General features: G+C 39.3%; 1 protein-coding gene across 1 annotated transcript in view; it reads left to right on the top strand.

Annotated features, from left to right (window-relative positions):
• The window catches only part of c2cd5 (C2 calcium dependent domain containing 5), a 54,251-nt gene extending 32,451 nt beyond the window's left edge, over positions 1–21,800 (top strand). The window contains exons 11-27 of the mRNA XM_083893877.1: positions 14–112; positions 249–360; positions 466–545; positions 2,945–3,131; positions 3,231–3,395; positions 5,300–5,440; positions 7,127–7,190; positions 7,289–7,350; positions 9,330–9,428; positions 13,467–13,556; positions 13,650–13,728; positions 14,025–14,117; positions 16,339–16,371; positions 16,675–16,776; positions 19,175–19,368; positions 19,454–19,600; positions 21,656–21,800. Of these exons, the coding sequence (XP_083750003.1) occupies positions 14–112; positions 249–360; positions 466–545; positions 2,945–3,131; positions 3,231–3,395; positions 5,300–5,440; positions 7,127–7,190; positions 7,289–7,350; positions 9,330–9,428; positions 13,467–13,556; positions 13,650–13,728; positions 14,025–14,117; positions 16,339–16,371; positions 16,675–16,776; positions 19,175–19,368; positions 19,454–19,600; positions 21,656–21,772 (1,864 nt within the window). The 3' untranslated portion in view covers positions 21,773–21,800. The remainder of the gene's footprint in view (positions 1–13; positions 113–248; positions 361–465; positions 546–2,944; positions 3,132–3,230; positions 3,396–5,299; positions 5,441–7,126; positions 7,191–7,288; positions 7,351–9,329; positions 9,429–13,466; positions 13,557–13,649; positions 13,729–14,024; positions 14,118–16,338; positions 16,372–16,674; positions 16,777–19,174; positions 19,369–19,453; positions 19,601–21,655) is intronic.
• The last annotated feature ends 2,083 nt before the right edge of the window (positions 21,801–23,883 follow it).

Raw genomic sequence — 23,883 nt, 5'->3', positions numbered from 1 at the left:
TTCTTCATAACAGTGAGGAGGTGTGTATCTTGTCTGCATCAGGCACAGCATCCATCTTGAATCCCAGATACATGCGTGAAGGCTGCCTAGACATCGGAAACACTGATCACAGGTTGTTTTTGTGTGAATCTCTCTGCATGTATAGAAATTGTAACTTAACTATCTGTACAGTTCATTTCTGTACAGGATGGATGGAGTCATGAAGGCTAATACCACAAAGTACTCTACTCTACTATGTCATTTGCCAGGTTTGAGGAGCCGTCGCCTCCAAGCTGTGGTTTCTGTCACATCCCGTATGATGAGCTTAACATGCCATTTCCTGCTCAGCTCACATACTGTCACCACTGCAGACGACAAAAGGTCTGAAGACATGATGCATATAACTTTGGTTTCCTAGTGGAAATAGTTGGTGAAATGTATGAGTTGACTATTAAGTTGTTTTTGCACTTCTTTTTTGCCACCAAGGTTCCTGATGTGCTCTTCACAACAATTGACATGCCACCTGAAGCAGCTGTCTCAGGGAAAGGCTGCCTTATTCAAGCCAGGTAAGAAACCTTACAGTTAAAATAAGTAAGTTATAATCTGCATTAGCCCATTATTACTTCTGAATGCAAGTTTGCTCATTTTATTTATTTATTTATTTATATTTTTATTTATGTAAGGTAAGTAAGTTAAGAAAGTAAAGTAAGCAAACATACACGTTTTAGTTGATTTTTGTTCAAGAAACTTGATCATTGCTACAGTAAAGCTTTTTGATGCCCTTTTCTTGTATTTAATTGTATGCATTATTTTTATTTAAAATATATAAATGCTCTGCACTGTTAGGGCCATATGAAATCGATTTAATTTTTTTCCAAATTCCGCTTTATTTTATTTCCAAATTCCGCTCTATTTTTTTTTCCAAAATCCGTTTTTTTTTTTTACCTTTTATACTTACTTTACCAACATAGAGTGTGTACTTATTGTGTCAGAATAAAATGTCCATTAATGAATCTTGAATCCGCTGACTTGTCAATTGTTAAATTGTTTTCGCTTAAGTTGAATCTTAATCAGGGTTTCCCCCAGAAAACCTGCTAAGCCCGGTTGTAGGACCTCTCGGGCAGCCCACGGCGTTATTATAAGACATCTATTAACAATACCTAGAAGCCAACTATAGAGTCTTACAAAAAGACACACTCTTGAAATTAAATAGATAATATACATTTTTTCACTTAAATACTAATTAAGTAATCGGCCAGTGAATCTTAACTTAACCAAGCCATGCAAGGGTTACATTTAAAAGTAAAATAAATCAAAGTTAAATAAAGTTTCTTATTTTTTTTATGGGTAACATACCCCCTGTAGATGATCCCTATTGATTTTGAGCTGTCTACCATTATTATGAATTAATTAATTAGTTAATTAATTAATTAATTAATAATATAAAAAACGTATTTTCGCCTGTATCTTCCAAAGTATTGCAGGTATTGGCTTCAATTTTGCATGGGCATCACGTACCACCTGAGAATTATCCCTATCTTTGTAGCTTTATTATTAATTAGCAAATTAATAAATTTATTATGCTAAAAACACATTTTCGGCTTTATCTTCCAGACTGATGGAGATATTGCCTTCAAATGTTGTACAATGATTCATGTAACAACTATCTACAAGTACAATCATTATTACTTTGGCTATGATTGGTAATAGTTACATAATAAGTTAACTGGTTAACTTATTAGTGAACACAGAAAAAATAGTTAAGGCATTTTTTCTTTATTATTGAGCTCATTTGGACACATTTAGGACATCATGGGTTTATTTAGCACTTATTCATAATATTTATTACATTATAATATACATTTATTAATTATCATATAAAAAATAGTTAAGCCTCCATTTCTTTATTAATGCATTGAATGGAAAGTTTGAACATATTGTATGCTTTTTCATGAAATTGAATAAACATAGTGTATGCTTTTTCATGAAATTTGGACACTTTGAAGATATGGCAGGTGTGGTTAGAATTTTAATATTCATAATATTAAACAAGGTATAATAGGTTAACTAGTTTTATTAAAAACTAGAGAGAAATTTATGAGTTCAGGTATTCTGTGTTCAATATCGAGTTTATATGGATACTTTGAACATGTATAAAGTGTAGTCAGCATTATATCATAATATTTAACAGTTATTATGATATAATAATATCATAATAACTGTAAATATATGAATTTATTAATAATTAATTAAAACAGTTAGTGGCAGGTGCGAGTGTGTATACTATGGGTATATTGGAAAGTTGAGGATTGGACAAGTTCGCGGATATATCCCTTGCTGTCGGCCCCCGACAGCGTAGGCTAGTTATTATTAATATTATAAAAAAAAGTGGTAGTGCCCCCTCATCTGCCTCATCTGTTGCAGACAAACGGCCCTTTTATTTCTGCGCACCGCCCCTGCGCTGTTCTCTTCTCCCTCCCCTGCACCGTTAGTCGCTCCTGCGCTTCTGCGTCTCCAGGCTAGTTATTATTAATATTATAAATAAAAAAGTGGTAGTGCCCCCTCATCTGCCTCATCTGTTGCAGACAAACGACCCTTTTATTTCTGCGCACCGCCCCTGCGCTGTTCTCTTCTCCCTCCCCTGCACCGTTAGTCGCTCCTGCGCTCTGCGCTTCTGCGTCTCCAAGCGGTCTCTCCAAAGCAGACTGGATCATTTCTCTATGTGTTTTATCCCCACATAAAAATAATGATCTTTATGACGAGGATGGAGTACAGTTGCGATAAAGTGCATGTGATTCGAGTAGATCTGAGTAAAACGTGGCGACAGACTCTGAAGAGCAGAGCGCACTTTTCATCGTTGTCTTGTGATTGGCCAATACCCGGAAGTGACGTATCAGCACACCCGCTCTCAGAAGCACAGCTCCCCCCTCTGGGGGAGTTAACTGCCATTTATATTGTCTTCTAGGCTGTGTCGTCTGAAGAAGAAAGCCCAGGGAGAAGTGAATGCTACGGTCATCTCCAACCTGCTGCCTTTCATGGAATACGAGCTGCACACTCAGCTGATGAACAAACTGAAGTTGCGGAACATGAACGCTCTATTTGGCCTACAGATACAGATCAGTGTTGGGGAGAACATGCTCCTGGGTCTGGCTGTATGTACAGTATATTTTTGTTTAACTGCTTAACGGCCATACATGTTTTATGTTTATTTTCCTGTAGCCTTGTCCCTGATAATATTTGTATGTGTGCAGTCTGCCACTGGAGTGTATCTGACAGCATTGCCGGCACCAGGGGGGATTCAGATTGCAGGGAAGACTCCTGTAGACCTGAGCAATGAGCACCACATCCTCACCATCCAGAAAAGGATCAATGACACTATATCCAAGAACAGGGAGCTTTATCAAATCAATCCTCCGGTGAGACGCACAACAGACACTGTGTCTTAAGTACAAAACATGTGTTGCTGTAATGAAATGAATTAAGTCCAATGCATAGAGATGTCAAGAATTCTCACAAGTCTACGCTACAATATTTATTGCAGTACTGTGATAGTAACAGCTCTGAGTAGCTGGTGTGTGGTGAATGAGATGCACTCTGATTGCTTGTGGCTCTTTTCAGTTTTGCCTCTTTATAGAGAGCTAGTTATAGTGTTTGACTAAAGTATGACTTTGACAGGATTTTATACTTCTTCTCCATCATATTTACTAACAACCTAAATCCGTTAGTGATGGCAACCTTAAATATTTTCACAAAATGTGTAAAAAATAATTTTGCAGTAAAATATGTTGAATAATTTTACTGCAGTAAGAGTGCTGGCATACAAAACCTTATTCTACAGTGTTTGTTGAGGCGAGGAATAATATTTGTTAAGATAATGTGAAAACATGGCTTCCCAAATTAAATGTTTTCAAGTATATAACATTCTTCCAACAAGTCCTCCAAGACTGACTAAAAAAAAAAACATTTGAACAAGCCTTTAAATGTTATTGGTAGGGCTGGGCAATATATAGATATTATATATTTTATCGTGACATGAAACAAGATATGGTCTTAGATTTTGGATATCCTCATATCATGATATGCATCTGTGGTTGCCTTTTCTGGTTGTTAGGGCTGTTGCATTGATAATCATGATATTTATTATGTTGAGTATATTAGTGAAATACACCAAATAATTATAAATTGTTAAAACAAAATACATGAAATCAACGAAGTTATATTTAAAAGGTAACTTAATGATACTTCATTTGTGTCATAGCAGCATTTGACCATATTTATAGACAATTTCATTGTTTTAAACACACATAAATATATCATTTATGATTCAAAATCCAAAGAACCCTAATCCACAGAAATATTGGTTTGATTGATTTATATTACCTATATAGATATTTAATGATGTAAAAAAAAAAGAGGGTATATTGTTTTCTTTTCCTATATCGCCCAATATATGTCAAGATATTATATTCAAACTTGGCTTCCCAGATAAAATGTTGTAAAGTGTATAAGATTTAAGTGTCCACTAGAACTAAAAAGTAGGAAACTATAAGATTTGAACAAAACTTTAAAAGGTTCTTGGTTTTGAGAATCAATCATGACATAGACAAGTTTTGAGAATTATTTTAAGTCGAGTTGTATCAGGATAATTAGGTGTTATTTACAGAATAAAGAAATTCCATGGTAAAGAGTTTCCGTTATTTTAGACATAATTATTAGTTAGTCATGTAATCATACATTATCTGCTCCCTGTGAATCATGATAAACTTACCCCTCTCCTCTCTCTCTGGTCATTAAAGAAATTATTTGCCCTGGACCCCGAGGTGTTCGGCGGCATAAACATGGTACTGAGCACGCCAACTTTATGCTGTGAGACACAGCAAAGCATGACAAAAATAATTCACTCTATTAATCTAAATACTGCACCACCTTTACCATAACTGAGTAACAGATCTTCACTGGGGATTCCACTCATTCACACTCTCACCTGTATATTTTTACTTTGTCTGCATTTACACCACTACATACTTTATACTCCATACTCCAGATTTATAGTTTAATTAACCCCAGTCGTGTGTGCGTGTGTGTGTGTATTTGTGTGTGTGTGTGTGTGTGTGTGTGTGTGTGTGTTTGTGTGTTTAATGGTTCAGCTGACTGGGTACATGAGTGAGTTTGAGCATGTGATGCATTTATTAACACGGTCTTTCTACTACAATCAATAACAGATGTGAGGTACGGGAGTGCAGGGCTGCTGTGATGATGATGATGATCTGGTGCTCAAGTTGACCTTCTGTACACTCTGAGACCTTGTATTTGTTGACAGGAACTGACTGAGGAAGTAGTGGGTTCTCCAATCCCTGAGCCGAGACAGCGGTCCAGGCTTTTCCGGTCGCACTCGGAGAGCTCAGATGAACTATCAGAGCTGGACCTATCCCATGGCAAGAAGGATGCCTTTGTCCTGGAGGTGAATACATATAGAGATAAATGATATACACATAGTATATGTATATGCATAGTTTTCTGTCTCCACCCCTGTCTCCTGTCTGCCCATCCCATATTTCTGAATCCAATATCTTATAAGTTGCTCAAGGACTTTTTGAAAAAATTTTTACACAAAAGTTGAGGAAGTTTTTTTGTGTCAAAGGTCAAAATCACAGACGTCGCATAATATATTTTTGTGAATGAATGTGCTAATTATGACAGTTTTTCATTTAAACATTTAAATTTAACATCAACTTAAATGTGACAATATAATGTTCTGGAAAAAAACAAAGCATTTGTGGCCATGATTTAAGCTGGAGGTGTCGCTTTGTTGTCTTTGTCTCTCCTCATGCAATTGAGTGGCTTGTCTCACTGAGCACCTCACTCATATTTTACTGTCCTGCACTCACATCACACCCCCGCACTGCCCCACCCCCAGGCTCTCAGCCCACTTCCATGACATTAGAGGCATAGTTAGCCACAGAAGACAGGGGTTTTGTTACCCTTTAATTATATCCACGAGAAACGCACGCGGATATTATGGAATCATTCTCGCGCGTCCGTGTCCTCGTCGTCGTCGTCCGCAGATTTTAGCCGTTAACGCAATAACTGGAAAGGCGTTTGAGATTAAATTTTCTTATTTCTTTTATGGGTCACATACCCCCTGTAGATGATCCCTATTGATTTTGAGCTGTCTACCATTATTATTAATTAATTAATTAATTAATTAGTTAGTTAATTAATTAATGATATAAAAAACATATTTTCGCCTGTATCTTCCAAAGTATTGCAGGTATTGGCTTCAAATTTTGCATGGGCATCACATACAACCTGATAATTATCCCTATCTTTGTAGCTTTATTATTAATTAGCAAATTAATTAATTAATTATGCTAAAAACACATTTTCGGCTTTATCTTCCAGACTGATGGAGATATTGCCTTCAAATTTTGTACAATGATTCATGTAACAACTATCATCATTATTGGCTATTACTTTGGCTATGATTGGTAATAGTTACATAATAAGTTAACTGGTTAACTTATTAGTGAATACAGAAAAAATAGTTAAGGCATTTTTTCTTTATTATTGAGCTCATTTGGACACATTGAGGATATCATGGGTTTATTTAGCACTTATTCATAATATTTATTACATTATAAAATAAATTTATTAATTATCATATAAAAATAGTTAAGCCTCCATTTCTTTATTAATTCATTGAATGGAAAGTTTGAACCTATTGTATGCTTTTTCATGAAATTGAATAAACATACTGTATGCTTTTTCATGAAATTTGGACACTTTGAAGATATGGCAGGTGTGGTTAGAATTTTAATATTCATAATATTTAACAAGGTATAATAGGTTAACTAGTTTTATTAAAAACTAGAGAGAAATTTATGAGTTCAGGTATTCTGTGTTCAATATCGAGTTTATATGGATACTTTGAACATGTATAAAGTGTAGTCAGCATTATATCATAATATTTAACAGTTATTTTGTTGAATTTATTAATAATTAATTAAAACAGTTAGTGGCAGGTGCGAGTGCGTATACTTTGGGTATATTGGAAAGTTGAGGATTGGACAAGTTCGCAGATATACCCCTTGCTGTCGGCCCCCGACAGCGTAGGCTAGTTTATAAGTGTTGATTGTTCCTTTCATAGATTGATGACACTGATGCTGTGGAGGACATCCACTCTCTCCTCACTGATGCCCCTCCCCCATCTGGTATGCAGTCAATGAATTAACAAATACATACAGTAACTGCACACATTCTGCCAATTTCTGTGGCTAGTGACGAGTATTATTTTGTCTCATGTCTCCAGGTTTCTACAGCTGCAACACCGAGATTATGCCTGGGATTTACAATTGGACTTCAGCTGTGCAGGTCACACTTCACACTGATTCATTCACTATTTACAGCAAGCCCTACTGTGTCATCTTCACCAATTTATAATGATTTTTATATTTTACAGGCCACTTTTAAACATGTACACTCACTGTGTAATTGTTTATGCATGGTATTCTGTTTACCAGTTAACAAACAATGTATTTTATGGCTGAGCAATATGGCTTATAAATAATATCAAAACATGTTTAGCCTATCTATAGTCTTTTAGGATATAAAGCTGCGCAAATGATGTTTCTCTGGACTCATGAAATGAGATGTTGATCTCAAAGGAGAGTGTCAATACACTTGAAAATAAAACATCTATTGTTTATCTGTATTACATGATCTTAAAATACTCTTATTACCTTTTATTTCCAATAATACCTGGCTTATTTCTCCGGCTTTTTACTGTTAAGTTTTTAAAGCGCCCATAGACCGAAAGTTCCAGTTAACGCTGTTCATTCAGCCACTGCTGAGAACGCTCGGTTTTATTGTATTCTCTGGCTCTGCAAGTGGCCTAAAAAAGCCTGGAATCATTATAAGGATCACTTTTCCTGAACAGCACATCCTCCTGCTCCGGGCACATCCGGTTGCGTACATTGAACCGCAAAAGAAGTGTCTTCTGACTCTGGGTCAAAAGCGTAAAAGGGACTGTGGCGGGGAGTCGTGATGAAGCCTTTTTTAAACATTGTTAAAACAATGTTTTGATAAGGAGTAGCAGTGCATCCACCGTTCCAGAGGGGGAGCTGCACACTGAGAGCTCATTCTGAGGCGATTCTAGAGTCTGTAGGGGCACTAAGCAAAAATTCCCAGGGGGCCCTTCCAACCGGTGTTCATCACCAATAAGTTACATATAATCTGACACCAACAAAAAATGTATGAGTTCAAAATATATTTTTTTCAAAATGAATGAAATTGCATCGAAAAATCTTGTAATTAAAAAGTATGTGAAAATATAAATGTAAAGAACAATAAAATACTGTAAATAGCTTTTAAAAAACTATGTAAACTTAGGGGAAAAAAAAAAATTGCACTGTAAAGAACCCACATTACTAAACAATATACAAATATAGAACAATAAAATACAGTAAATAACTAAAAAAAACATTTATAAACAGTAAAAAAGATATGCAGAACGATAACTTCGCAGAGGTTAATGTGAGGTGGAGGGAGGTTTCCTACTGAGATGTCATTGCAAATCACCCATTGTTGTTTAAGGGGGACAGGGAGGCGACTGGTCACTGCACATTTCAGTAAAAACAGCCCTCAGGCTCTGAGTGTCGGGGGCCAGCTATAGGCTTGGGGCCCCAAGCAGTTGCATGCCTTGCCTGTTCACAAGCTGCACCTCTGTGAGAGCTGACGTGCTAATTACGTCACTTCCAGGTACCTGGCCAATCACAAGACAGTTGGGGAAGCTCTTGTTGGCTGGCCAATCACAACACACTCTGTCTTGTGGGTGTGAGATTTCAGTCTGAAACGGCACAGCTGACGAGAGCTTCAGTGAGGAGAGATTTTTCGATCGGCTGGTTTGCAGCAACTAGGAGGTTTTTGACCATAAAAACAAGTTAATGTATGTAAGTAGACCTCCATAACTCACATATATGTGCGATAGGACCACTCTATGGGAACTTCAAAATAAAATGTTGATTGCAAGCATTTTTAATCAATAAACAGAATTAATGTAAAATATTTAGTGTATTTTTACTAATGTATTCAGTATAATAAATATGATGACTATTAGTGCAACAGCCTTTAAAACCAGGAAGTCATTCCACAGTCAATAATAAAAGACAATATCGATATAATATCCATATATTGCTCAGCCCTACTATCTTGTGTTTACCTGAAGACACATATTTAACATATGTCTATTAACACCACAGTACATGCACAATAGTAATAATAATTTGCCAAAAGCTATTCAACAGACTTCTGTATTGATTATTTAATGTTATCTGTCTGTTATTGTCTTACAGATGTTTACATCAGTGAGGGTCTTTAGGTTGAGTAATGTCAATCTTACTAACCAAGGCTTGAACAAGATCTTTACTGACTTATGTGAAAATCTGCTCAAGGTAAGGAGCCACCTTGATTGGTGGGCAATAATACTATACTCTATACTTCATGTGGTACCATGCTGATTCACTATAACTGGACTGTGTTGTGTATTGTCGAGCCGACAATACTGTCGTTATGCTGTTTTGTTACACTTCACAAATTCCAATTTATTTTAAAATGTATAATCTGCTCAGCTTTAGGGCTGCAACAATTTATCGATTGATTACAAAACTAATCACCAACTGTTTTGCTAATCGATTAATCAGTTTGAGTGTTTCTTTTTAATAATCAAAGCAAGTTTTTTGATTTTTCAGTTTTTAAATGTCAGTATTTTTTGGGTTTTTTGCTTAATATAGCAAATAAATTGGCAAAACTGAATAATTTTGGTTTGTGGACAGAACAATACATTTGATCATTATTTCCAGGTTTGGGAAACGGTGATCGACATTGTCCCACATTTTATGGACTAAAACAACTCATTGATTAATCAAACAATAATGACTCTGAAAAACAGAACTACTTAGCTTTGACTGTTTTATGCATGCTGTCTCACTTTAAGAGTACGTGATTGAACACAATGCTTTCTGTGACTATTTTCTGCACCACATGCAGACAAATTTGTTACGCTCCTGTAGAGGAGCGGTTTGAATATAGTTTGGACCCGAAAATGCACAGGAGACAGTAGTGCAATTATAGACAATATTTATTAAATAAAACAAAGGATGGTACGAGGCTATGAGGGAAGTTAGCATTGGGGGCTTGGGGAGGACACTGATGCAGCTGAGATGGGGAAGGGTCCAGCAGGGAACAAACTCACTGGTTGTAGAGAGAGCAAGAAGAAGTCCAGGCTGAGTGAAGCGTAGCTCTCAGGTAAACAGAGATGTCCGTAGCTCTCAAGAGGCGGGAGACGTGGCGACCTGAAGCAGAACAACGGTGAGTCAGAAATCCAGGAAGTCAGAGTTGATAGACACAGTAGAATCACTGAGACGTTACCACTGGAGTGTTGATAACAATCTGACGCTGGTGAACAGGTGGCTCAGGCTTAGCCTGCTGATTGCTAATCAGGAGCAGGTGGGGAGGAGCCGCCGCAGGTCAGACTCGGTGACGGTTTGAGCAGAGAGACATGGAAGTTGGGATGGATCCCCGGTCACATATGGGGCAGGCAGAGACAAAGGCTGTGACGTCCAGGGACATGGAGGGCCACCAGAAGCACTTTTTTAAGGAAGTGGAGAGTGCGTGCACTTCCGGGGGGGCAGTTCCAGCTTTGAGGAGTGTCCCCACTGAAGGACCTCGGAGCAGACGGGCTTGGGTGCATACAGTCTGTTGGGGGGACCAGGGGCCTCCGGGGTCAGGCTTTGCCTGTTGGGCCCTCCGGATTTTCTCCTCCACTGGCCAGGAGGCCGCTCCAATAATGCTGGTGGGAGGAACGATTGGTTCGGCGTCGGAATTGGGTGGGTCGGGTGAGAACTGGCGGGACAGGGAGTCAGGCTTGACGTTGCAGGAGCCAGGGCGAAAGGTGAGGGAAAAATTTAACCTACCCAGGAACAAGGCCCACCATGCCTGCCTTGAGTTGCGGTGCTTGGCGTTACAGAGATAGGTAAGGTTTTTGTGGTCGGTCCAAATGATGAAGGGATGCGAGGCCCCATCCAGCCAGTACCTCCACTCTTGTAGGGCCAAAACGAAGGCCAACAGTTTGCGGTTTCCCATGTCATAGTTGAACTCCACTGGGGACAGGCGACGGCTGAAGAAGGCACAGGGGTAGAGTTTCTGTTCGGTAGTGCCCAGGACCGCCCCTACCCCAATGTTGGAGGCGTCCATCTCAACAGTGAACTGAAGGTTGGGGTCAGGATGAGCCAGGATAGGAGGGGTGGTAAAAAATGTCTTTAGTTGCTCGAATGCAGTATCCGCCTGCAGAGTCCATTGAAACCTCTTAAGTGGGGAGGTGATTCCAGCTTGGAGAAGATTTGTGCCTTGTTGAGGGGGCTGAAGGCAGCGTCGAGCAGAGGCAGGGAGTATTTGTTTTTTACGGTGATCTCGTTGAGTCCCCGGTAATTGATGCACGGCCGAAGAGAACCATCCTTCTTGGAAACAAAGAATAATCCTGCTCCAACCAGGCACGATGACGGCCGAATGAGACCTGCTGCCAGGGACTCATTAACATAGTCTTCCATACTTTTGCGCTCTGGGCGTGAGAGGTTGTAGAGTCGACTGGAGGGAAGAGTGGCCCGGGGAGCAGGTCGACGGCACAATCGTACAGTCAATGGAGCGGCAAGGAGAGTGCACGCTTCTTTGAAAACACCTCCGCCAAATCATGATACTCCTTGGGGACTGAAGTGAAATCTGGAGGCACAGGGGGCGGCATTGAACGTGCCATCCAATGATTGTCAACCCGAATTGCCAGTTTAATGAGGGAGTTTAGATTTGGATTAAATCTACGCGAGTTGCCAGCTCGTCCTTCAACAATTTTTAAGAAGTATTCCCCGGAGCGATGTATCGTTCCACCTGCTTTCAGCGGCGTGGATACGAAAAGTGATTGATGCCTGACGGAAACCATCTCCTTCTGCCGGGTCCATAGTTGGTCAGATTGCTATGTTACGCTCCTGTAGAGGAGTTTAAAACAATATTATTGTTTGGACCCGAAAATGCAGAGGACCTGCTGCAGGTGTAGCTGATCACCAGTGTCCTCAGTGAAAGTAGCTCAGCCACGCCTCCTGCTGAGTGGGGAGAGAGAGAGCAGCACAGCAGAGCCACAACAGCCATAATAATAGGGATACTGGTGAGAGAGAGGCCGTTTCTCAATACCCAAGTATGCCAGTATGTACTTGCTTACTTGGAAAGTACATACTTGAGAAGTACGACTGAAGTACATACTTGCCAAGTACGGGAGTACATGAGCACGATTCTTCAAACAGCGGCGTACTTCCTTGTTCTACTGTTTGAATGGCGGGTGGCGCGAAGCACTTAAGCCTCATTACCGCCACCTACAGTGTTGATGAATGAACATATAAAATACTTTTAATAAATACATATATTGTTGTTATTTTCACATTTTAAATATTTTATATACTATAAAATAGTGTCCATTATATGTAAATACATATACAATGACAGTGCGACTTTAATATAAATCTAAAATTCAAAGTTACAATAAATTAAACATTAATATTATACAAAAGTTCACACTGTCAGGTCAAAAACGTTTACATTAAAAACAAAACAACATGTCAACAACAAATCTATCGATCACACCAAGTATGTAATGTCGGAGCCGTCTGAACCAGCGGATCATTTCATCAGGACAGGCCAAGGTAACGCTGCTCTGTGCCGGGCACTGTGTGCACCGAGCGTCCGCAGAGGCGGAGCTGATCACCTCCGACAGCGCCGCTGTCATTCATACGTCATATCTTTTAAATGACTAATTTCTCGCCTCAAATGATTTCAAAACTGCGTTCCGGGACACAGAAAAATATTTATTTCAGGTTTAAATTAGTATTTTATCCTGCTATGTTCTGCCGAAATGCATTCTGGGATATATGGCTTTCCCAAGTATGCTCAAGTCACCACCCGATGCATACTTGGTAAAATGGGCGGAGCGAGAACACTTCCGGGTATGAGAACCGTACTCGCTGCTCGCGTTCTTGAGAAATGGAACAGAACTTGACTGAGGCTAATGACGTTTTCACAAGTATGGGAGTACGCACAAGTATGGATATTGAGAAACGGCCAGAGTGTAATTGTGACAAAAATGGCTGATTACAGAATATTTTGAAGTGATAAGGTTTTTGGTCAGGTACTGTTAAGGGTCTTTCATTTTATATCTGTGTATTAATGCAGTTATACTGCATATGCCTGCGAAAACAAGCAAGCAACAGTATGTCAGGAATATTAGCATGGCTTATTTTGAGTAACTGTGTTTAATATCACAGTGGTATCAATGTTTTGATAAATATATGTGGTAAGAAAAACTATTTATTCTGCGGCAGCTCTTGTATATTGCTCTATGGTGATTTCAATGGTTGTGTTTGTATTGAGCAATTTGTTGTATTTTTTGTCAGAGTTTTTACTTCAAGTTGCGCTCCATGATCCCCTGCTGTCTGTGTCATCTCAACTTCACTGTTGCAGTGCCAGAGGACGAACTCATACAGGTAAAAAAACCTCATATACCACAACTCATTTACAATATCGCTAATTGTACAGAACACATTTTACAGACATGCACTGCTCTGTCTGCGTCACAGGTTGCAGTGACAGCAGTTGCCATGACATTTGACAAGGACCAGACACAGGAGAGGACAGCAGACAAGCCTGTCACCAAAGGTCTGTCTGCTTTATTATTTGATGTTTTAACTCAGTTTATACTTTTAATTGGATACTAATTTGGTACTTAGCCCAAAACAATGCAGTGACAAAGGTAATGGATAATGTCAGAATATACCAAAGTACCAATGTAGAAATACTCCCAAAAACTTAAAAAGGCTTTAAGAGTCTGTCTCACTAACTGGGAAGAAGGAAAAACAGACTTATCCTTTTAAACTACTCTAAACAGTAGCATCACCTCTGTTGTATGTTACAAATGTATACACTAGTTCCATGGTATGTATGCATCTTTTCAGGATGCAGTGAGACTGAAGAGCAGCTGCAGTTTCCCTTGGAGTTGTTTGCAGACTCATCATCCACAAACACTCAGACATCATCCAAAATCTCAGGTAGCCTTTAACAATGTTCCCTTTCATTGCTCCCCAAACTCTTCCTCCTTCTTTCCTGCTTCACTAACAGGCAATGCCCATCTCCTCCGCTAACACTTCAGGTACAATCTCTTTACTCACCCCTGTTGCAAAACTCTGCCAAAATCAACTGGTTATGGTTCGTTCAGCAGGTAAATAAAATGGTGATGTTGTGTGTGTGGCCCAGTTTGCTGTTTCGCAACTTAGATGCAGTGTTGTAGTAGCTTCACTAAATCTCGAGTCCCAGACTTGAGTACTACAACACTGCTTAGATGATGGCGTGGTGTATTGTGGTCTAGATGATATGTCCTGTCCTACATTGGGGTGTACCCCAATTTTTTGGAACTTAGCTACTGATAGTATGCAATACCCCTATTAAAAGCCTTTTTCGAGCATTCAAGCAGTTGTTGAATTAATGTTTTGTATTATCATATTTTTGAGAGAGAGTTGTTGAGAGAAATGCGTGTAGAAAGGCACTTTAATATGCCACAGCCTGTTATGTTTTGAGGTGGGCATTGTCTCTGTTTGCACTTTGCAGAAATGGCTTTATTATTTTTTTTACTTAAGGAATGTGATTTGAAAGTAGCGTTAAGTTAAGTTTATCCAAATTCCCAAAGTTTACAACAATGCTACTGCATTTGTACTTGCAGAATTTTTTTCAAAAATGGAAAAACTTAACAAAAAAAATACTGTAAAAACTGGAATGGAATATGTTTTGTATTTTTTATACTCCTTAATATTTGCATGTTTTGAAGTTGAGTTGAGAAATACACTTTTCAAAACTATGATTATTCTCAGCATTTTCCTTGATAACACAGCAAGTAGACTCATGATACCATGTATTTATTATGTAACAATTGCAAGTCGCAATATTGTACATTTTTACTGAATTGCGCAGCACTACTTCAGACAACAATCAAGTTGTTGCATTTTGAGACCATTTTGGAGTGCGACTACATTTTATAACTGGGTTCACCACTGTGGCTTGTGCACATGCTCCCTAAAGCCATTGTTGTTGCACACTCCATCATCATCATCATCGCTGTTAGATAGAAGTGGAGCAGAGCTATGTGCCAGAGAACCAGGCAGTGAAGCACAGGGATGCCCAGTTCAGCAGCAACTGTCTGTGGAATGCACCTCAGGAAATACACAATGCACATCTAATATATCCCTTGTGAAGGATATATTAGATTTGAGTTTACTGATCCGCCTCCAGGGACATTCACTTGTTACAGCAAAAAGGTCCGGGGTCAAAAAGTGACAGGAACCAAATTGGAACCAAATGAAGCAATAAAATAACTTACAAAAGTAAAAATCAAACATTTCAAATTCAAAATGGGATTAAAAATTAGGGATGAGCAGATACAATACTCAGTATCTGTATCAGTCTATCCATCCATCCATCCATTATCTACCGCTTTTATCCTCCACTGGAGGGTCGCAGGGGGTGCTGTGCCTATCTCAGCTGACATAGGGCAATAGGTGGGGTCACACCCTGGACAGTTTGCCAGTCCATCGCAGGGCCACACATAGAGACAAACAGCCATTCACTCACACTCTCAAACCTACGGTCAATTTAGAGTGACCAATTCACCTAATCCCCAAATCTGCATGTTTTTGGACTGTGGGAGGAAGCCGGAGAACCCGGAGAAAACCCACACACACACGGGAAGAACATACAAAATCCATGCAGAAAGGCTGTATTGGTCTAATATTAGTGAAATAAAAATCAGATAAAAATAGAAAATCCGATTCAGTCAAAAATCCCATATATGTTTATTGTATGCTTCACTACGCACAGACTGTTCGTGTTGTGGACTGTTTTTCCTTTTTATGGGAGAATAATATTTATAACACAGTTGGAGAATTATGTCTCCAACTGTCTCCAATTATTATAGCTTGAAATGGCACAAATATGTTGTTAACCGCTTATAGTAGATCAAAAAGGTATTGGACAGATACTCGAGTTTGTGATATAGCTATTGGTGTTGGATATGAAGAAGTATTTAAGAATAAGCAATATAACAGAAACAAGAATGTGGAAGTATAAACAATGCAAATTATTATTTCCATAATGTACAGCTCACACCTTTTACTTCTGAAAGTAATTTGAAAAGTTATTATTGCACAGATCATTTTGGAAGCACTGCTGTAGATAAAACATGTCATGTACTGAGGTAAATGAAATTTTTCTGTGACACAGGTGTCCCAGAGAGTACCAGTGTCTCACCCAGAGGTAAGCCCCACCTTCATCTTCATCATCTCCCTCTTGCCTCCCTACTACCAAAACGACTACACTGCCCTGTTTTTTGACTTCTCGTCCCTTTGTCTCGGACAGAGTGATTCTTCACCACTCCCAAACCTCATCCACTTTTGTTCTTTTCTGTTCTTCTGTTCGTTTTTTTTTCTGTCTTGTTGTTGTTGTTGTGTTTGTGTATGTTTGGGTGTGTGTGTGTGTGTGTGTGTGTGTGTGTGTGTGTGTGTGTGTGTGTGTGTGTGTGTGCGTGCGCGTGCGTGTGTGTATACCTGTTCTCTCCAGCTGCCTCCGTTGATTACGGTTCCTTTGCAGACAGATGCAGCACCTGGCTAGAGCTGCTTAGGCTGAAAGCTCACACCATAAGACGAGGATCAGTTAAGACAAGTAGGAGGACACAGTCTCTAGCACACTCTGGTGATCATGCCCACAAATGCAAAACGCAGTTCCACAAGCAATCCCACACTCTCATACACAACACGCACACAAAGCTTGCATACACGCACACCCCCCTCCATGCATGCCGCTGGGGGGCAGAGCATCGTAAACGAAGTTTAAGCTTTTTAGCTACAGTGTGAAAGTTGAAGCCTCGCCCCTCAGTGGGATCTACATCCACAGCTTGGCTTTGAGATGCCTGTAGCCATGGTAACAGCAACGTTAATCTGATTTATTTTATTCTTTTGCACTTGTAAGCAAATTTTTCCACCTACGCACAGATCTGATGATGATATCTATATTGATTGAAATGGCTTTAATGAAATAATTTGATTTTGGAAATGTGATAAATGCTGATAAAACTTTGAATCAAACATACACAATGTAGACAAACGTATTGGGCTACAACTTTTATTATTGAAATAGGATGGTGGTATGGGATTGTTTTTCTGGGGATGGCCTATGTCACCTTGAATAGTAACTCCAGCCTCCTGCTTTATGGGAACAGTTTGGGGAAGGTTCCTAAAGACATGGTTAGGTGGGTTTGGTGAGGAATCATGCGACTGGCCTGTACAGAGCCCTGACCTCAACCCCACTGACCTTTTGGTGGAATGAGTCCATCAGTCCGTCTTGCATCCATCAGTCAGTATCTACAATTAAACATGAGTTACTCTAGCCACTGTCCTTTTCCCAGTGTCCAAGCACTGACTTGGGATCTATTTATTTTGAATGGTGTGAGTCTAACTCCACTACACTATTATGATATTACGTTCCCTTTCTGGTCAGTATTAGGCTTAGTATTTGTTGACCTGGTCGACCATCACAGACCAGGACAACCTGGCTAGTTGTACCATGTTGAGTACCATTCCATGACTTTCTACCATCCATTAACTTAGCATACATTCAGCCTCATTGTAAGTGCAGAAATGCACCAGTCTGGATTTTGTAATGTTTTTCAAGCTCTTGTCATCTTTCGTTCATTCAATCACTCTGTGTACTTGCTTTGTTTATTATTTCTGGATCACATGTTCCACATTTTTGGGTGGAAGCGTGAAACGCGTGCAGAGCTTCTAGGCCAGTTTGTGTCCAGTTGAACGAATATATGCGGTAGTAATTCGAAATCCAACCTCTTTATCTAGGTCTAATAATCACATCTAGAAAATGTAAATTGGTGCACATTGTTTTGTATAGTCCAGTTAAAGTAGGAATAACACAATAACTAGATGTTTTGGTACATACTGACTGTCTGACCTCACAAATGCTCTTCTGGATAAATATTGGGCTAATATTATATATATAATATAGGGCTAACTCCAAAATTGTGCAGAAAGCCTTCCCAGAAGAGTGAAAGTTCTTCCTCTATAATTTCCGGCAGACTGTACACCGAGAGGTGCAATGACGCCCTCCACAATTCAGAGTTCATCAGTTTGATCGTCTTTATCACAGTTCTTCTCATCCTCTCCTCAGTCTCATCATCTTCATCACAGTTCAGATTTTTTCATTGCAGTTCACATTTCTTCAACGCAGCTCAATGTTATCCATCTAACTCCTTCCATCTCCCCAGACACCCCCATTCCCTGAAAGTTCACACCCTCCCCTATGAATTTAGAATGTGTTGGTGGTCCAGTACTTTTGTCTATGTAGTGTATCTTGTCATCGTTAAAGTATGGAAGAGGACAATGATTTTCTGCAAGACTTGGTATGATTTTCAATCCACAGTAAGTGAAATCCAGTCTAATGTGTTGCCCTGAAGGCTCCTGATCTAATGGGACGCAAGTCACATCATGCAAATAATGGAGCATCTTTCACACTCTGGCTTATATACGTTTCCCTCAGCTCAGCTCATAGCTGTCTCTGTTCGTCTCCATTTCTCAAGCCTCTTCCACAAATGCACACAGATCCAAATATTCTTTTCGTGTACCTCACTGTACTGCGAAGATTGTATTCACGCACATCAACTTACACAGCTGTGCCCAGGTCTGTCCGTCTGTCTGCAGACACTGTGTATATGTCCTGTTTGTTTGCCTCAACTGCATGACACGCATGGCAGAGTTCTGCTACTACTGCATGTGAAGTCACACATTTGAACTTACACACACACAGTGGACTCGCACACAACTAAATGTACTCACACATGTTGCGCCTGCTGTGCAAATGCTAACAGTGTTGCATTTTTGCATGTACTGTACATTGCACATTGACATTCCTTTCTACTTCAGAGTTCAGCTGCTTTTATTTATTTTCCACTATTTTTAATATTTTCTGGTATGTATACTTTTTTCTCTCCTCTCCCTTTGTTTTTTTTTCATATCCGCTCTTCTGGACTTCTCTGCTCTCTCTGTACCTGCAGCCTCATCTTTGGATCGCTGCAGTCCGTTGCCTGAGGGACGATCCAGATCGCTGCGCTCCAACCGCTCCTTTGGGGGCGGTTCCGTCACTGTGGTGAAGATGACGCCGCTCTCTTTCCTTCCTGGGACACGCATCATTAAATATCTTGGGATTATCAATATGTTTTTTATCAGAGAGACAACGTCCTTGCGGGAGGTATGAGTTTACATCACCATTCATCATTTCGCACAAAACATAGACATGAACATAAAGTTGAAACGTGTGTGTTTCTCCTCTGCAGGAAGGTGGTGTGAGTGGCTTCCTGCATTCATTCATAGCAGAGGTGTTTGCGATGGTTCGAGCTCATGTAGCAGCCCTCGGCGGTAATGCAGTAGTGTCCTACAGCATGAAGGAGTGTGTGTTAATGGAAAATCCACATAAGAACCAGGTATTCTATGGCACTCATGCACAGTATAAAAGCACAGACTTAACATGTACATCTTTATTTACATTTACAACACATTATAGATAAATGAAAACAGTTTTAACCTTAAATATGTGCTTATGTATTTTGAAATATTAATGACAGTTCCACTTTGGAAATACTGGATCAATGACAGTCTCAAAAACCTTCTATCTTCTACCCATTGTTAGTCAGAGATGTTTTGCATGATGAATAGAAATGGGGAGTGGGCAAATGTACATATTCATGTACATTATAAAATATAAATTAGGTAGTTTTGTGGAGTTGTAGCCGAGACGATCATATATATATATTATATATAATATTTAGTGTAACATGACTATCCAAGCCATTGTAGTCACAGAGAAGGGAATACACCCACACAAACTCCGCCCACACACAGACACACCACCAGCCACACACACCAGCTCTAAACTCAAATAGTGAAACTTGTGTATTATATACATTCAATACACACAGACAAGAACTCAATATTCAGTATTCAGAACTTTTTCAGTATTCAGAAAAAGTTCACTATTGTAACTTTATGGTGTCACATTCCAATCAGCTATTCAACTCAAAACACCTGCAAAGGTTTCCTGAGCCTTCAAAATGGTCCCTCAGTTTGATTCACAAGGCTGCATAATAATGGGGAAGGCTGCTGATCTGACAGTTTCCAGAAGACAATCATTGACACCCTTCACAAGGAGGATAAGCCACAAAAAGCACCTGTTTACCAAGACAGTTTAGAGCACTTCATGCTTCCTTCTGCTGACGAGCTTTTTGAAGATGCTGATTTCATTTTCAAGCAGGATTTGGCTCCTGCACACACTGCAAAAAGCACCAAAGGTTGATTAAATGACCATGGTGTTGGTGTGCTTGACTGGCCATCAAACTCACTAGACCTGAACCCCATAGAGAATCTATGGAGTATTGTCAAGAGGAAAATGAAAAACAAGAGACCAAAACATGCAAATGAGCTGAAGGCCACTGTCAAAGAAACCTGGGCTTCCATACCACCTCAGCAGTTTCACAGACTGATCACCTCTATGGCACACTGAATTGAGGCAGTAATTAAAGCAACAGGGGCCCCAACCAAGTATTGAGTAGATATAAATGAACATACTTTCCAGAAGGCCAGCGGTTGTTTTTAATTGATCTTATGGTGTATTCTCATTTTTTGAGATACTGTATTTTGGGTTCTTGCTTAATGTGAGCCAAAATCATCACAATTAAAAGAACCAAAGACTAAAACTACTTCAGTCTGTGTGTAATGAATTCATATAATACAGGGTTTCACTATTTGAGTTGAATTACTTAAATATGTGAACTTTTCCATGATATTCTAATTTATTGAGATGCACCTGTATGGAAACAAATGAAATCTGTAATTCTAATCAAAGAAAAGGACCATCATTCATTTGCTTTTGCAGCTGCTTTTACATAGGGTTTGCCTTTGAAAATCACTATGAATAATAAACTTTAAACAGTCTAAACGCTCCTCTGAACTCAATAATATGCCCGGACTCTTCGGTGTGAAGCCACACATCCAGTGGTCCTGCTAATATTTCACAATTGAAGCCTAAATAATAAATGCAACACTGCTCTTTTACTTTGAAACGGGTACAGGATTGTTGTGTTTGTGGTGGGTGTCACAAATATAGACATATGCGAGCTGTTCTGCAGAGAGAGACAGAAAAACAGCTTTTCAGCTTTAAAAACAACTGAATGTTGTGTGCCATATGCATCTTAAGAAAAGCTAGCATACAAAGCAACTTTGGGAAAAAGACGGAGAGGATTGACCACTCAATCAGGAACTGAGGTGATGCTTAAGATCTCCACTCTGCTCCCTCCCCAGCAACAGAAATGACATGCTGTGCATTTAAGGCCATGAAAGGAGTTTCATTTATGGAACAAACACAGTAGTTGGGAAGATACAATTCTGAGAAACAACAATGAGCTTTGCAAGGAGAAGAAAATAATTTTTTTTGGGATCATCTAAAGTGTTTTTAAAGTGTGGTCTCCTTGTTCCTCCTCTAGGCTCAGTGCCTCATCAATGTGAGTGGTGATGCTGTCATCTGTGTCTTGGAGACAGACCAGGAGCCCATGTCCTCAACAACAAGCATTGGACAGACCTGCACTAGTGGAGCCACATGACACTCAGTCTGAATGAACCCACTCAACTAGCCGTCCAAATGAGTCTTTAATGCCTGCCTTAAGAGTCTGTGGACACAGATGATAAAGAAAATGTACTCACACATACCCTCAAGAACATGTGTATTAATATGAGATAGTTCCTCTTTTTGTTATTCAAAAAGAACAATTCTGCATGCTCAATTAGCATCAGCCATATATTTCTGCCTGTGTATTACAGCCGTCCACAGTGGGCTCATCCACAGCTAAAACATCAGCCATTCCTTTGCGTTTCACCAATGATGTGCTAAGGCAGCTATGACGAATAATGTGCAGCCACAGATCACATGAGGCAGAAGATGGACATGCCAAAAGGGACACAGATGTAAACCAACAAGTGACAGAACAAAAACATCCAGTCTCTCCGCAATGTTAGACCCAATCAGACCTGGTAACAACATTCTTCCGGAGCGAAGCTCAGGTCTGAACACTCCTTCCTCAGATCCAACATAATTTGTCCTCCTCGGGACAGAAGACGGAGATTGTCTCCTCAGATGATGTCCTCCAATTCACTGCAGTTTCACAGTAGTTTTACACTTATCGGTGCTCATACGCCACTGCCACAATATTAACAATGATTCACACATGATTTCTTATTCTAATGTTAGTCTGTCAATTATGCTTACGCACACACGCCAACATCAGACATAACACAACAAATTGACATTAGATGAGAAGGAAAAAAGATAATGACAGACTGGATAGTGCAAATGTGTAATAATTTCAGAAGATGGCAGTAATGCAGTATCATAGATTTAATCTCATGTGGTCACAGTGGATGCATCCAGGATCCATTTTAATGCCAAGTGTTCCAGTCCTACTTCAGGATGGTTAGCATTCAGGATCGATGTTTGTACCAGGTCTGAATGTGCTGTAGGCTCTTGTTTCAAGTAACATGCATGTTAAATGTTCATTCGTCCATTTAAGAGGTGACAGAAGAAGGTTGCGTCAAGCAAGACGAGTATATAAACATCAACGTGGCTTCTGAGTCTGGGATGTCAGTTTTAGTGCTAAAGTCCAAACAGTGAAGGAAAACCTGGAATGTAATTTTTTGTTATAATCATATAATCATTTGTGTCCAGTTGTAATTTCCAAATTCAAGTTTGTATTGATTTTTGTTGATTAATCACCTCGATCACTGTTACAGTATTGCTCGTTGCAGTATCCTGTCCAAATTCCATCAGTAAGTGTCAAATATTGATGCCACATTTTTTCAAATCTCTGGAGTGACTCGAGGTACGCACATAACAAATAGGCCATGGCTACAGACATCATATGCAGATGTGCACCATATACAGATGTACATATCTACAGATGTCATATTTTTGTAGAGAAAACGTTTCTATTGCTTAATCTTAAATGTTAAACTGGAGTGCGAAACGGATATACAAATATGAAAGTTGCTGAAAACGTTTTGGACTGAACTACACCTTGAGCTGTGTATTACAGCAGGTCAGTTTCTTCTTCTGCCTTTTACTATCAAACTTCACATCTTTTTGCCAAGCTTATTGCACTGGCAGTTATTTACCAAATAACAGTCGTACTACTGATCTGACTCGTGTCCAATGCTGGAAACAAAAGTATCTCTCTGTGAAGGTGCCACCTGAAAGTAAATGTCCTCTTAATCTGATTTTTAATATTTTTGTATCATGAAATGTATACTTCTCATGTTGCTTGTGCAATGAATCCCTGATGTTTAACTGTCATTGTCAGATATTTAGTGGTACTCTAATCTGTTGTTGTGTGATCAGTTTCTCATATTTGTGTGTAAAACTTGAATGTACATACCGAGATGCTCTTGTTGTAGCAGCATGCAGAGCCCACTTTTTTTTGCTATGAATCTGCCTGGTAAGTCTCAATACACAATAAACTCAAACCAAATATCCTACGTTTGTCATCACACATTAACATTTCTGGAAATATATCAGCATGTTGTTGTTTTTCTCTCATTTTCATTGAATGGATGCTGAACCCAGGCACAGTTTGATTAATACCTTTTCAAATAAAATGATTGAATATGCTTACCTCTTTTTTTTTTTTTATCACAAAAGTCAAAACTATTTTTAAAAAAAGAG

This window comes from Microchirus variegatus (genome assembly GCF_963457635.1).
Source record: "Microchirus variegatus genome assembly, chromosome: 8".
Lineage (NCBI taxonomy): Eukaryota > Metazoa > Chordata > Actinopteri > Pleuronectiformes > Soleidae > Microchirus > Microchirus variegatus.
Note: the sequence above shows the minus strand (reverse complement) of the source record. Positions and strands in the feature narration are given on the sequence as shown.